This window comes from Erpetoichthys calabaricus, chromosome 6 (genome assembly GCF_900747795.2).
Source record: "Erpetoichthys calabaricus chromosome 6, fErpCal1.3, whole genome shotgun sequence".
Classification (NCBI taxonomy): Eukaryota; Metazoa; Chordata; class Cladistia; order Polypteriformes; family Polypteridae; genus Erpetoichthys; species Erpetoichthys calabaricus.
The window spans coordinates 129,283,924-129,298,412 of record NC_041399.2 but is presented as its reverse complement, the minus strand read 5'-3'; the positions used below and the strand labels follow the sequence as shown (position 1 = coordinate 129,298,412).

At 39.6% G+C, this 14,489-nt stretch overlaps 1 protein-coding gene across 1 annotated transcript in view; it reads left to right on the top strand.

The window, feature by feature from the left end:
* Positions 1–12,180, top strand: part of cntnap2a (contactin associated protein 2a) — a 1,161,044-nt gene extending 1,148,864 nt beyond the window's left edge. The window contains exons 23-24 of the mRNA XM_028803276.2: positions 9,876–9,950; positions 10,676–12,180. Of these exons, the coding sequence (XP_028659109.1) occupies positions 9,876–9,950; positions 10,676–10,875 (275 nt within the window). The 3' untranslated portion in view covers positions 10,876–12,180. The remainder of the gene's footprint in view (positions 1–9,875; positions 9,951–10,675) is intronic.
* The last annotated feature ends 2,309 nt before the right edge of the window (positions 12,181–14,489 follow it).

The following is a 14,489-nucleotide window of genomic DNA, read 5'->3' as shown; positions in this document are numbered from 1 at the left end:
TATCTTACTAGTGACTTTCAGTGACTTTCAATTCCTCTTTTTTGTCTACTGCTCCTGTTAAATGTGGTGTTCCTCAGGAATCTATTTTGCGTCCTACTTTATTTGCTATATATCTTCATCCTATAGGAGCTATTTTTAAGAAGTTTAATATTTCTTTTCACTGTTATGCTAATGACACCCAGGTTTATATTCCCAGGTGCAACTCTGCAGTGAATTGGCTGCACAATTTTCTTGTAGAGCTGAAATCCTGGATGGCTGACAATTTTCTCGCTTTTAAGCAAAATAAAATGGAAGTGCTTATAGCTGGTCCTGCAGCCAAAGCTCAAATTGGTTTTGAACTTTTTGGTTTTTTCATGGATTTTTGCAAACATCAAGCCTAGAATCTTGGCATTATTCTTGACAGTGGCCTCTCTTTTGAGAAACAGATTAATTCTGTGGTCAAGAGTTACTTTTTCTAGCTTTGTCTTTTAGCCAAGGTTAAGCCTCTTTTTTATCTTAAAAAAATTACCCATGCTTTTATCTTTTCTTTGCTTGATTACTGTAACTCTTGTATTATGGGATTAGCAAATGCCTGATACGCAGATTGCAGTTGGTTCAGAATGCTACTGAATGTTTTTGGCTTTCTTTTTGCAAGAAAGTTTAATTCTGTATCTCCAGTTTTTGCCTCTTTGCACTGACTGCCTGTAAATATCAGAATGGATTTAAAAAGTTTGCTGCTGTTTTTTAAATCAGTAAATGGGTATGCTGCTGTCTATTTATCTGAATTGTGTGCTTTACACCAGCCATCCAGTGAGCTGAGATCTACCAGTCAATTGTCTACTGCTACACCTCGTCTGTGGAATTCTTTACTTAATTACATTAAGGAGTCATCTTCAATTGAACTGTTTAAAACTATGTTGAAGACACATTTCTTTTCTCTCTCTTTCTGTGACCTTCATTGATAATGATGGGTCCCTCCTCTTAGTCATTTGTTTCAATTTACTGCTGATTAGTGATGAGTGAACATTGCCAATTTCACTTCGCCATGAGTTCCCTGAAATCACAGAAATGTTTGAGATATTCGCCAGACTCTGGGAAATTTATTAAAGTCAATGGGGAAGGACTAACTGAACTAGATTTCAATGGATTGTAATGAAGCAATAGTCTTTAAAGGTTCCCTGAGGGCTAGGGAAATCTCTGCCGACTATACTGGACCAATTATTGTGGTCAAAAAGGTGACCTGAGCTGTACGGCAGCAGTACCAACCACCGTGTCCCCATGATATTAAAGAAGAATTACTAAAGTAGAATAGCGTAACTGCTGACCATGAATTTAGAAAATGGAACAAAGGGTGCAGCTGTTTTCAAACCAAAAATCGTTTAAAAATTGATGGATAAAAGGCCTATATCAAGTTATTATTAATTTGAATCATAAAGCTGTTTCTTGCATGAGGAGAAAGAAAGGAAATCTCCCAGTCCACAATATTATCAATAATAAAGACATGGCAGTCCTAAGTATAATCAAATGCATTGTGATCATTTACAGTATAAACTTTGTTCGAGTACCTCATGACTCTGAAAGAACACATTGGAGCCAAGAAGTGAAGTTTACTTGTGCACACATCAACAACATCAAACATGAAAAAATGCTAAACTAATGGGTATGAGGCCATATATGGAACACCTCAGCAATGTTTGCTTTATTGCCATTTACGACCACATGAGAAGGATGCCCTGTGGACAGTCTTAACTAAAATGTGAATTTTCATAGTTTTATTAAAATGCATACAGTACGTATATATGGTTAACTTTTTTTTTTACATCAGAAAGCACCTGTATGCATCAGTCATACCAATATCCATAACCATGTTTTTGCTTTTGCCTGCTGTGGAAACTTTTTTTGACATTATTTGTTATAGGATTGTAGATGTAATTATTTGTACATCTGGCCCATTGTAAGATAGATAGATAGATAGATAGATAGATAGATAGATAGATAGATAGATAGATAGATAGATAGATAGATAGATAGATAGATAGATTCTTTATTAATCCCAAGGGCAAATTCACAGTTATAAAAGTAAAAGTGTCCAGGGAACGAATCCACATTAAAGAAAGTGATAGGAGTGATCAATAAAAAATAATAAAAAAAGAGAAAAAGGGTAGAAATATAAAGTCGGAGCTGCTGAAAAGGCTGCCATTCTCGGCGGCGCCTGAGTCATATCAGAATCATACCATATAAGGTCACAAATCTTGCAGACAGCTATAGCACTGTGCTCTTTGCTGTTAAAACTGTAGTGTGCACAGTTTGCAATGACACTACAAAAAGGTAGATTAAATTTTAATTTCAACAAAACCCTATACAATAATGCATATGGGCGATTTCACACAATGTATACAGACTATTTGAAGACATTGTTTTATTTTGAAAGTGTCTATCAAAGACACTCTAGCCTCCAAAGGCTTTTTTTATTAGTGGACAAGTTATTCTTGGAAATGGCTAAATTATGAACTTTGTTTAGCATGTACATACCACAATACTTAACACTGGAATGAAAGGGCTGACTACCTTTGAAAAGGATACAACACTAACCTCTGAACAACCTCAACAATAGCTAAGCTCCACCTTGCTCTCAGTTTTCCTCAGTACTAGGACTTAACATCTGAGTGAATACCCTAGCAAAGGCTGGGAACCTACCTGCTTCTACCGAGATCACAGGACACAGCCTGCTCCCAGATTGACACCTATGAAAGGATTCCTTATTGAGCACAACTCATTTTATTGTTGAACATCTTAGCACTTACATTAGAACATTAGAACAATCTAAACAAGAACAGGCCATTCAGCCCAACAAAGCTGGCCCGTCCTATTCACTTATTTCTTCCAAAAAAAACATCAAGTCGAGTTTTGAAAGTCCCTAAAGTCTTACTGTCTACCACACTATGTAGTTTATTCCAAGTGTCTATCATTTTTTGTGTAAAGAAAAACTTCTTAATGTTTGTGAAAAATTTACCCTTAACAAGTTTCCAACTGTGTCCCCGTGTTCTTGATGAACTCATTTTAAAATAACAGTCTCGATCCACTGTACTAATTCCCTTCATAACTTTAAACACTTCAATCACGTTACCTTTTAATCTTCTTTTGCTTAAGCTGTATAGGCTCAGCTCTTTCAATCTTTCCTCATAATTCAACTCCTGTAGCCCTGAAATCAGCCTAGTCGCTCTTCTCTGGGACCTTTTCTAGTGGTGCTATTTTGAATGTTTTTGTAGCCTGGAGACCAAAACTTCACACAGCACTCCAGATGAGGCCTCACCAGTGCATTATAAAGGTTGAGCATAACCTCCTTGGTCTTGTACTCCACACATTGTGTTATATAACCTAACATTCTGTTAGCCTTCTTAATGGCTTCTGAACACTGTCGGGAAGTCGATAGCTTTAGAGTCCACTATGACTCCTAAATCCTTCTCATAAGGTGTACTCTCGATTTTCCGATGGTCTAATGTGTATTCGAACCTAAAATTTTTATTTCCTATGTGTAATACATTTATTGACATTAAATTTCATCTATCACAAATCTGCCCAAGCCTGTATGCTACCCAAGTTCTTCTGTAATGATATACTATGGATTCCAAATTATCTGCTAATCCACTTATCTTTGGTATCATTAGCAAAATTAACCAGCTTGTTACTTATATTTCTATCTAAATCATTTATAAATATTAAAAATAGCAGCGGCCCTAGCACTGACTCCTGTGGAACACCACTCTTAACATCGGCCAGTTCTGATGAGGTTCCTCGCACCATCACCCTCTGCTTCCTGTGTCTGAGCCAATTCTGCACCCATCTAAAAACATCACCCTGAACTCCCACTTCTTTTAGTTTGATGCCCAACCTCTCATGTGGCACCTTATGAAATGCTTTCTGAAAGTCCAGATAAATAAAATCATATGCTCCACTTTGATCGTATCCTTTTGTTAACTCCTCATAGAATTCCAGCATGTTAGTAAAACACAACCTCCCTCTTCTGAACCCATGTTGACTGTTCCTAATAACTCCTGTCCTTGCCAGGTGTTGCTCAATCTTATCTTTAATAATTCCTTCCATTAATTTTCCTGTGATGCATGTTAAGTTTACTGGCCTATAGTTGCTTCGATCTTCCCTGTCACCCTTTTTATATAATGGCATGATATTTGCCATTTTCTAGTCCTTTAGAATCTCTCCAGTGCGCAGTGACTTCCTAAAAATATGTGTCAAGGGTTTATATATGTACTTACTAGCCTCCTTAAGAACTCAAGGGTAAATATTATCTGCTCCTGGTGATTTGTTTGATTTCAGCTTATTTAATCTGAGCAGCACTTCTCCCTCTACAATTTCCAATTCCCTCAGTACCTCCTTAGTAGTCCCGTTTACCTCTGGGAGGTTATCCACTTGCTCACTTGTGAAGACCCCAGAAAAATGTAAGTTTAGGGCATTCTGCTATTTCATTGTCTGCATCTTTTAATTCTCCTTTACTATTTCTGATGCACTTCACCTCTTCCTTGACTGCTCTTTTACTACTAAAATACTGAAAGAATCTCTTAGGGTCTTCTTTCATCTTATCTGCTACATTCCTCTCCAACTGTCTTTTAGCCTCCCTGATATCCTTCTTAATGGTTAGCTCATGTTCTCATACGCTCTACAATTCACTTCGTAGTCATTACTCTTATATGCCTTATAAAGCAGTTTTTTTCCTTTGCAGCTTCTTTTTTAAATCTTTATTAATCCACTCTGGAGTTTTTTTTTTATTTCCTATTAATTCCAAACTTAGGTATGTATTTGTCCTGCATTACATGTAAAACATTTTTAAACTTGTTCCAATGCTCCTTGACTGTCTCCACGCTTAAAAGCTTATCCCAGTGTACCCCTTTTAGACTTTGTCGCATCTGCTTAAAATTTGCCCTACCAAAGTTCAGCTTAACAATTTTAGCCTTTGCATCTGTACTGTTACAAAATACTGAGGATTGTATTACATTATGGTCACTTGACCCTAGTGGTTCAATCACCTCTGCACCGTCAATTCTATCCTGATTATTACAAAATACTAAATCCAGACAGGCTTCACCCCATGTTGGTGCTTTAACATAGTGTGTTAAAAACAGTCACTGATTACTTCTAAAAACTCCTGCTCTTGTGCTCCTCCATCTGCAAGGTTATCCCAGTTAATATTTGGATAATTAAAGTCCCCCATGACTATAATATCTCCATGTAAACTTGACTTTTTGATAAATATGATAACATGTAAACTGCAAGGTCCCAAACACCTATTTCATATCTTTGTATGAGTATAGTATAGTATAGTATAGTATAGTATAGTATAGTATAGTATAGTATAGTATAGTATAGTATAGTATAGAGTATAAGTATAAGTATTTTCTTTTACATTTGTATTTCTTCCAGTGTCCCTTTTCTATTATCATCTAATCAAGTGCTTGCTTCTCCAAATTTCTAGTCCAACAGAGGCACTTCTCTGGTAAATTCTTGTTTAAGTTCCTACAGTATAGTCTTATTCACAGTTTTTTTTAAAAAGTCGAATGGGATATTAGGATGGTATTGACAATGCAAATAAAAACAAAGCAGTAATATGGTAAATGATATAACCACTCATTATTTGATGATACAACTAATGAACTGTGCTGTTATTTCAAAAATAAACACTTGATACTTGCAACATATTCTAAAAATGTTTGAAAAGTAAAGAATTTACAACTTTCTCACAATCCTCACAGGTGGCACAGTGGTAGTGCTGATGCTTTGCGGTAAGGAGATTGTGGGTTCGCTTCCCGGGTCTTCCCTGTGTGGAGAGCGCTTTGAGTAATGAGAAAAGCGCTATATAAATGTAAAGAATTATTATTATTAACCCTTAATAAATGTTTAGGTGCTGAAGACACCAATTTATTTAGTGTTTCAGTCGTACTTTTGTGCCATTATTTTCACCAATAAGTAAAGGGTCCTCACTGTTGCATTTTGTATTTCAAAATAAGGCTCTGGATGTTGTAGGACTGTCTTGGTTGACACGCCTCTGCAACATCGCATGGACATCAGGGACAGTGCCTCTGGATTGGCAGACCGGGGTGGTAGTCCCCCTCTTTAAGAAGGGGGATCGGAGGGTGTGTTCCAACTACAGAGGGATCACACTCCTCAGCCTCCCTGGAAAAGTCTATTCAGGGGTCCTGGAGAGGAGGGTCCGTCGGATAGTCGAGCCTCGGATTCAGGAGGAACAGTGTGGTTTTCGTCCTGGTCGCGGAACAGTGGACCAGCTCTATACCCTTAGCAGGGTCCTGGAGGGTGCATGGGAGTTTGCCCAACCAGTCTACATGTGTTTTGTGGACTTAGAAAAGGCATTCGACCGTGTCCCTCGGGGAATCCTGTGGGGAGTACTCCGAGAGTATGGGGTACCGGCCCCCCGATAAGGGCTGTTCAGTCCCTGTACGATCGGTGCCAGAGCTTGGTCCGCATTGCCGGCAGTAAGTCGAACCCGTTTCCAGTGAGAGTTGGACTCCGCCAGGGCTGCCCTTTGTCACCGATTCTGTTCATAACTTTTATGGACAGAATTTCTAGGCGCAGCCAGGGTGTTGAGGGGGTCCGGTTTGGTGGGCTCAAGATTGGGTCACTGCTTTTTGCAGATGATGTTGTCCTGTTTGCTTCATCAGGCCGTGATCTTCAGCTCTCTCTGGATCGGTTCGCAGCCGAGTGTGAAGCGGCTGGGATGAGAATCAGCACCTCCAAATCCGAGACCATGGTCCTCAGCCGGAAAAGGGTGGAGTGCCCTCTCAGGGTTGGTAGCGAGATCCTGCCCCAAGTGGAGGAGTTCAAGTATCTCGGGGTCTTGTTCACGAGTGAGGGAAGAATGGAGCGTGAGATCGACAGGCGGATCGGTGCGGTATCCGCAGTAATGCGGGCATTGCATCGGTCTGTCGTGGTGAAAAAGGAGCTGAGCCGCAAGGCGAAGCTCTCAATTTACCAGTCGATCTATGTTCCTACCCTCACCTATGGTCATGAGCTATGGGTAGTGACCGAAAGAACGAGATTGCGAATACAAGCGGCTGAAATGAGTTTCCTCCGCAGGGTGTCTGGGCTTTCCCTTAAAGATAGGGTGAGAAGCTCAGTCATCCGGGAGGGGCTCAGAGTAGAGCCGCTGCTCCTCCGCATCGAGAGGAGTCAGATGAGGTGGCTCGGGCATCTGATCAGGATGCCTCCTGGACGCCTCCCTGGTGAGGTGTTCCGGGCACGTCCAACCGGGAGGAGGCCCCGGGGAAGACCCAGGACACGCTGGAGGGACTATGTCTCTCGACTGGCCTGGGAACGCCTTGGGATTCTCCCGGAAGAGCTAGAAGAAGTGGCCGGGGAGAGGGAAGTCTGGGCATCTCTGCTCAAGCTGCTGCCCCCGCGACCCGACCTCGGATAAGCGGGAGACAATGGATGGATGGATGGATGTTGTCCTGTTTGCTTCATCAGGCCGTGATCTTCAGCTCTCTCTGGATCGGTTCGCAGCCGAGTGTGAAGCGGCTGGGATGAGAATCAGCACCTCCAAATCCGAGACCATGGTCCTCAGCCGGAAAAGGGTGGAGTGCCCTCTCAGGGTTGGTAGCGAGATCCTGCCCCAAGTGGAGGAGTTCAAGTATCTCGGGGTCTTGTTCACAAGTGAGGGAAGAATGGAGCGTGAGATCGACAGGCGGATCGGTGCGGCATCCGCAGTAATGTAGGCTCTGCATCGGTCTGTCATGGTGAAAAAGGAGCTGAGCCGCAAAGCGAAGCTCTTAATTTACCAGTCGATCTATGTTCCTACCCTCACCTATGGTCATGAACTATGGGTAGTGACCGAAAGAACGAGATCGCGAATACAAGCGGCTGAAATGAGTTTCCTCCGCAGGGTGTCTGGGCTTTCCCTTAAAGATAGGGTGAGAAGCTCAGTCATCCGGGAGGGGCTCAGAGTAGAGCCGCTGCTCCTCCGCATCGAGAGGAATCAGATGAGGTGGCTCGGGCATCTGATCAGGGTGCCTCCTGGTCGCCTCCCTGGTGAGGTGTTCCGGGCAAGTCTAACCGGGAGGAGGCCCCGGGGAAGACCCAGGACACGTTGGAGGGACTATGTCTCTCGACTGGCCTGGGAACGCCTTGGGATTCTCCCGGAAGAGCTAGAAGAAGTGGCCGGGGAGAGGGAAGTCTGGGCATCTCTGCTGAAGCTGCTGCCCCTGCGACCTGACCTCAGATAAGCGGGAGACAATGGATGGATGGATGGATGGCATACATTCTCAACTGTGTGCCCTTCCCAGGTAACTGCTAAGTCAGAAAAGTCAAAGGTGCTTCTGGACACTGTTAGCATGCAGCTTCCTTTACGCACAGTACAGTTGTAACCTGCATTAGCGGATGTAACTAAGCATTGTCTACTTGATAAAGATTTGCTAAATAGTATTCCTTAGCCCATGTAGTTATATCACTTACTAATGAATGACTGGTCTTGATGCAGGGCTATCTGATGGATTGGAGATCATGGGCAGTCATCTTAAGTTTGTACCCTTGTCATTTACGTATCAAAATTTCTCTAGATTCATCCATCCATCCATCCATCCATCCATTATCCAACCCGCTATATCCTAACTACAGGGTCACGGGGGTCTGCTGGAGCCAATCCCAGTCAACACAGGGCACAAGGCAGGAAACAAACCCCGGGCAGGGCGCCAGCCCACCGCATCTCTAGATTCATTGAATCCTTTAATTATATTATGCACTGTTGAGGGTGAAATACCCAAATCCCTTCCAATCTGTCTTTGTGAAACATTGTTTTTAAACTTCGGAATGATTTCTCATGCATTTTCTCACCCATCTTTGCTCCTTAATGACAAGGCCTCTGCTGGATGCAGTTTTTATACCAAAACAGGATTACAATTACCTGCTGAACACCATCCTTTTCTACTCAAATCATTATTTCCATCCATCCATTTTCCAACCCACTGAATCCAAACACAGGGTCACGGGGGTCTGCTGGAGCCAATCCCAGCCAACACAGGGCACAAGGCAGGAACCAGTCCCGGGCAGGGTGCCAACCCACCGCAGTCAAATCATTATTTTCTTTTTTAAATCATTATTGGCCCTAACTGCCCCTTCCCGACTTTTTTGGAATCTGTTGCCAGCTACCAAAGACAAGAATGTAAGTATATTTGTGAAAAAAATGAAACTGAGCAGACTAAATATTTATCTTGTCTTTATACCCCTTGTAATGGAAAGTGAATTTTGAAATCACTGCTTCTTTTTTATTTGCATCTTTCATACCATCCAATGCTTGATATGAAACCAAATTACTGGTGGTACTCCTTTTATGGTGATACAATGACATTTGATCAAAATGGGGGTGGCTGTTGTCCACAGTAAAGCTTCAAGCTGCAGGATGCATTTTAGCGGTACTCACTGGTGCACTAAGAAAAGGTGCTTGTATTGTATGTTGAAATTAGAATGGTGACTCCCAGCCCAGTTCAAGCCTTGATACCAAGTTGCATCTTATCTATATAATCCTAGAATAATTCCAATATACACACATATTACATTTTATGAGTCTTTTTTAACAAAATGTTAAAAAAGCACATTTTTTACCCCAGTACAGACATTTATTGATATATTTTTCTGATAGTTCTCTCTTCTTTAGGATTTAGAAGGTTTTTGCAAGAACCAAACTCAAATCAAACTCAAAATGAATTCAAATTGATTGCAATAAATGAATGTATAAATCATATTTTATTATTCAAAAAGGTTCCACAGAAACTTTTTCAAAATCTGTTTTAGAATAGGAGATGTATTATCTATTATTTGTACTTATTTGCGTTATTCATAATAAGCATGTCTGTTTTGCTCTCATATCTCTTTAGCTAGTCCAGATTTCCCTTTAAATGAAGAACGAGTGATTCCAGATGGAGTGAACCGAAACTCAGCCATTATTGGAGGTGAGAAATGCTAACTGACAGATTTCTCAGGGTATTGAATTGTTACATAATCTTATTAAAAAGATTAAATGACAACATCCATTTTATGAACACAATTCATTATTTTATTTTCCTGTGTGTTTAAGTTTGGCAACTATGTTTTATTTTATTCACATATTTTTTAACATCCTTTCCTTGCTGATAAATAGATAGACACACACACACACACACACACACACCCACATATACACTATGGTCTGAACACAGACCAGAATGACCAAATAGAAAAAAAATTAAAAACAAAGAACAAAATTAAAATCAAAACAGTTTAACTTTAACTTTTATTTTCTGAGAGAAGTGTCATCAATCATAGAGATAACATAATTAAAGTAATTACAGAAAAGTATTTAGCCACGCAGTTAGTAAATAGAAAACTCTAATGGCAAGGAAAACGAAAGCACAGAAATACATAATGCCAAACTGGTGCCTTTTTGTTATTTGGTATACTGAAAGTATTTTGCTATTTAGGATTTACCTTTTTAAAACTATAATGAGGATTAAAAATAATATATCATCTAGTTTTAATATGATCAATATATACTACATGTATTGAACATTTTAGAGAGTAAGAAGGAAACTGTAAAGTCTGCAACAAGTTGGCCTCCTTCACTAGTTCATCTGTACTGAGCCGGCCTCACGTTAATATTCTGTTTGTTTCTTTTTTCATCTTCTCCTTTTATTTTTAGGGGTTATAGCAGTAGTGATTTTCACTATCCTCTGCACACTGGTATTCCTGATTCGATATATGTTCCGCCACAAGGGAACATACCACACAAATGAAGCAAAGGGTGCAGAATGTGCAGATAATGCTGATGCCGCCATCATGAGCAATGACCCCAACTTCACAGAAACGATTGATGAGAGTAAAAAGGAATGGTTTATCTAATGGAACATTTACAAGACTTGAAGAGGAGTTGAGAAAGGCTGTAAGAAAAAGAAGATTAAATGTCAGCACATCGCTGAAGATCAACCTAAGCAGGAGAAACCCAAGAGTAAAAGAAACTCAAAAGTATTGATATTATGCTTGGGAGTTTTGATACTATACCATAAACAATTTGAAAGAACTTGCTTTTTAACCTGAAAGTAAATTTTGTTTGTTAAAAATTGTAGTTCTTTCGTTATTGTTCAGATTTTACGATACTTTTACCTGCCAATGTTTAACTGACCAGAATCCTGTTAAGCTTCCAAACATAATATATCAAGTGATACAGGAATAGTGTACACAAAATAATAATGTATGCCAAATGCCCAATGTAAATATTTTTGTTTAATTCATTCTACATGTATAATAATAGAGATTTACATAACAAAAATGACGTTTAGATTGTATTTAAAAGTTTTTGACAGATATTACAAAATGGGAAAGAATACAGTATTGGCCAACTTGGCCATACCACTTAGCGGTCTAACATTATGAAAATTGTTTTGGAGTTACATTATTCATTTTCTTTTGCAAAACATTTAAGTTTGCACATGTTGTGTTGCCAAAATTTGTAATTACAAACAAAAAAAATCCCTTTTCTTTTTCTAATTTAAATTTCCTTTGACACTACACGCAAACACATATATAGATCTCGCACAATACAGAATGACCTGTTTTGTCTGGTTGTGTTTTGAATGCCACTGCACACTAAAAACAGTTGTTCCACTAAAAGTCAGCAGGTCGGTGGTTTGCTTGTGATGTAGTTGCCCCCAAACATCACAAGCAACATATCCCATCACAGAGCTACTTTTCTCTAATCCATGATGTTTGCCAAGACCTGGGAAATTGATGTAAAGACAAAATGGTTTATCAGGATCATATCCTTTATTAGAATCATCACAACATGCATTTAAATATTCTTACAGTTATTTTCAGTTTGCAGATCAAAGCAGAGACTAATTAGGAAGCATAAATATTTAAAGTATGTAATTACGAATTTTACTTCAACAGCTGTCCAAAGACAGGCCTGCGGGGACAAAGCAATTGTTTGCAGTGTTCAGCTTTTAAGAATAATATTCCCCAGAAATCACATTTTTAATGTTAACAAATAATAAATTATACTTGTCCTGGCATGAGCTGTACCCCTTGTCATTTTGGGGTGTATTCATTCATGTAAACTATTTTATTCCTTTTTACAAAAATAGGAACTGTTTTAAGGGGCTCTTCTGAACATGGGCAATAATTAAAGGTTTGCATTCTAGACATCAATTATTTATATGTCTTTTATTTCAACAACCTATATTTGTTTTAAATTATGTGTCTTCACTTCATTTTCTGTCTATATGACACAAGTTTAAATTTTCTCAATAAATTAAATGAGTTTTTCCCAGTGGATGGATGACAGTATGCCCTGGTGGTAAGTGATTTTAGAACATATTCTATTTCCCATTTTCAAGAATACCACAGTATAGTATTTGTCAGATGACATTTGAATAAAGGGATTTGCAAATGAGTAACCAAAACAGTGACTGCATGATAATTGGCTATTTCTAGAATAGATCCAAATAGAGGTGATGTATTTTAATATTTGAATATTTAACAAGGGGAGCATGGTGGTGCAGTGGTAGTGCTGCTGCCTCACAGTTAGGAGACCTGGGTTCACTTCTCGGGTCCTCCCTGCGTGGAGTTTGCATGTTCTCCCCGTGTCTGCATGGGTTTCCTCCCACAGTCCAAAGACATGCAGGTTAGGTGCATTGGCGATCCTAAATTGTCCCTAGTGTGTGTGCCCTGCAGTGGGTTGGCAACCTGCCCGGGGTTTGGTTGGCTGGGATTGGCTCCAGCAGACTCCCATGACCCTGTAGTTAGGATATAGTGGGTTGGATAATGGATGGATGAATATTTAACAAGTTTCCTAGAGTATAATGTAAAGCTCCAAGGTACCATGAGACTCACCTGTCTAAATTTTGTAAATTTAGTAAATAGTTACAGCTTTTATATTCTCGCATGTAAAGTCTACACAATTCTGAACAGTCAGAATTTAATGCAAGATTTGTTAATTCTCTGTAGGGAAATTGTCTGTTTTGTATACTGTGTGGTAACTATTGTTTTTCCAACATTTTTTTAATAAGATGAATAATAACTGAATTTGTACTTATCATATCTCAATACCTAATCAGTTTACAATTTTTTAGAATGGAAAATACACATTCTTTGTCAAATCTCTTTAGAGAAACAGGTCCAGTGAACCAGTACATCAGGAGTTTTGCAGTGCATTGTCTATAATAGGGTGCGAGCACTTAGTTCAAATTATTATTTACAGCAATGTCAATTTCATTGAGTTATACTACATGTAGCACTGTTACCAATGCTTGAGATTACTTGTTCTGCCAGTGTCTGCACAGGCTTAGTTACAGGACCCTCGAACTCAATAAATTCTAATAAATACCCATGTACTGAGTACAAATATAGAATACAGAGGCAGACAGGCAGGGAAGCGCATAAAATAATCAGCAAATAAAGGAGGTAAAATAATACATAAATATCAATTACAATTTCACTTCAAACAAAACTATATCTGTATATAAATACATATATATATATATGGTTGAAATAGTTTACTGTCAAATAATGCAAAGAGTACGCGACACGTGTTTCGCCCTAATTCTGGGCTCATCAGGCGTACACACTCACTGCACTCCCTTAAGGGAATCGAACCTCGGACGTCAGCACTAGAGGCGAAGCCCCTAACGTTGCGCCACGGCGTGTGGTTCGTTCATTTGACAGCATGTAGATCGGGGTAATTACATTCACGGCATTCGTAGTCTGAATCACAATCTGATTGTATGGGTGGTTACCTACCAGGTAATGCTTGTGGTTGGTCAGCAAGTCGGCTAACATCCGCCACGTGCCCTCTTTCAGTTGCGAGAAGCAGATCATAGAATGGTTGAAATAGTTTACTGTCAAATAATGCAAAGAGTGCGCGACACGTGTTTCGCCCTAATTCTGGGCTCATCAGGCGTACACACTCACTGCACTCCCTTACGGGAATCGAACCTCGGACGTCAGCGCTACAGGCGAAGCCCCTAACGTTGCGCCACGGCATATGGTTCGTTCATTTGACAGCATGTAGATCGGGGTAATTACATTCACGGCATTCATAGTCTGAATCACAATCTGATTGTATGGGTGGTTACCTACCAGGTAACGCTTGTTGTTGGTCAGCAAGTCAGCTGACGTCCGAGGTTCGATTCCCGTAAGGGAGTGCAGTGAGTGTGTACGCCTGATGAGCCAAGAATTAGGGCGAAACACGTGTCGCTTACTCTTTGCATTATTTGACAGTAAACTATTTCAACCATTCTATGATCTGCTTCTTGCAACTGAAAGAGGGCACGTGGCGGATGTTAGCCACACACACACACACACACACACACACACACACATATATATATATATATATATATATATACATACACACACACACACACACACACACACACACATATATATATATATATATATATATATATATATATATATATATATATATATATATATATATAAAGAACCAAGAGGACATA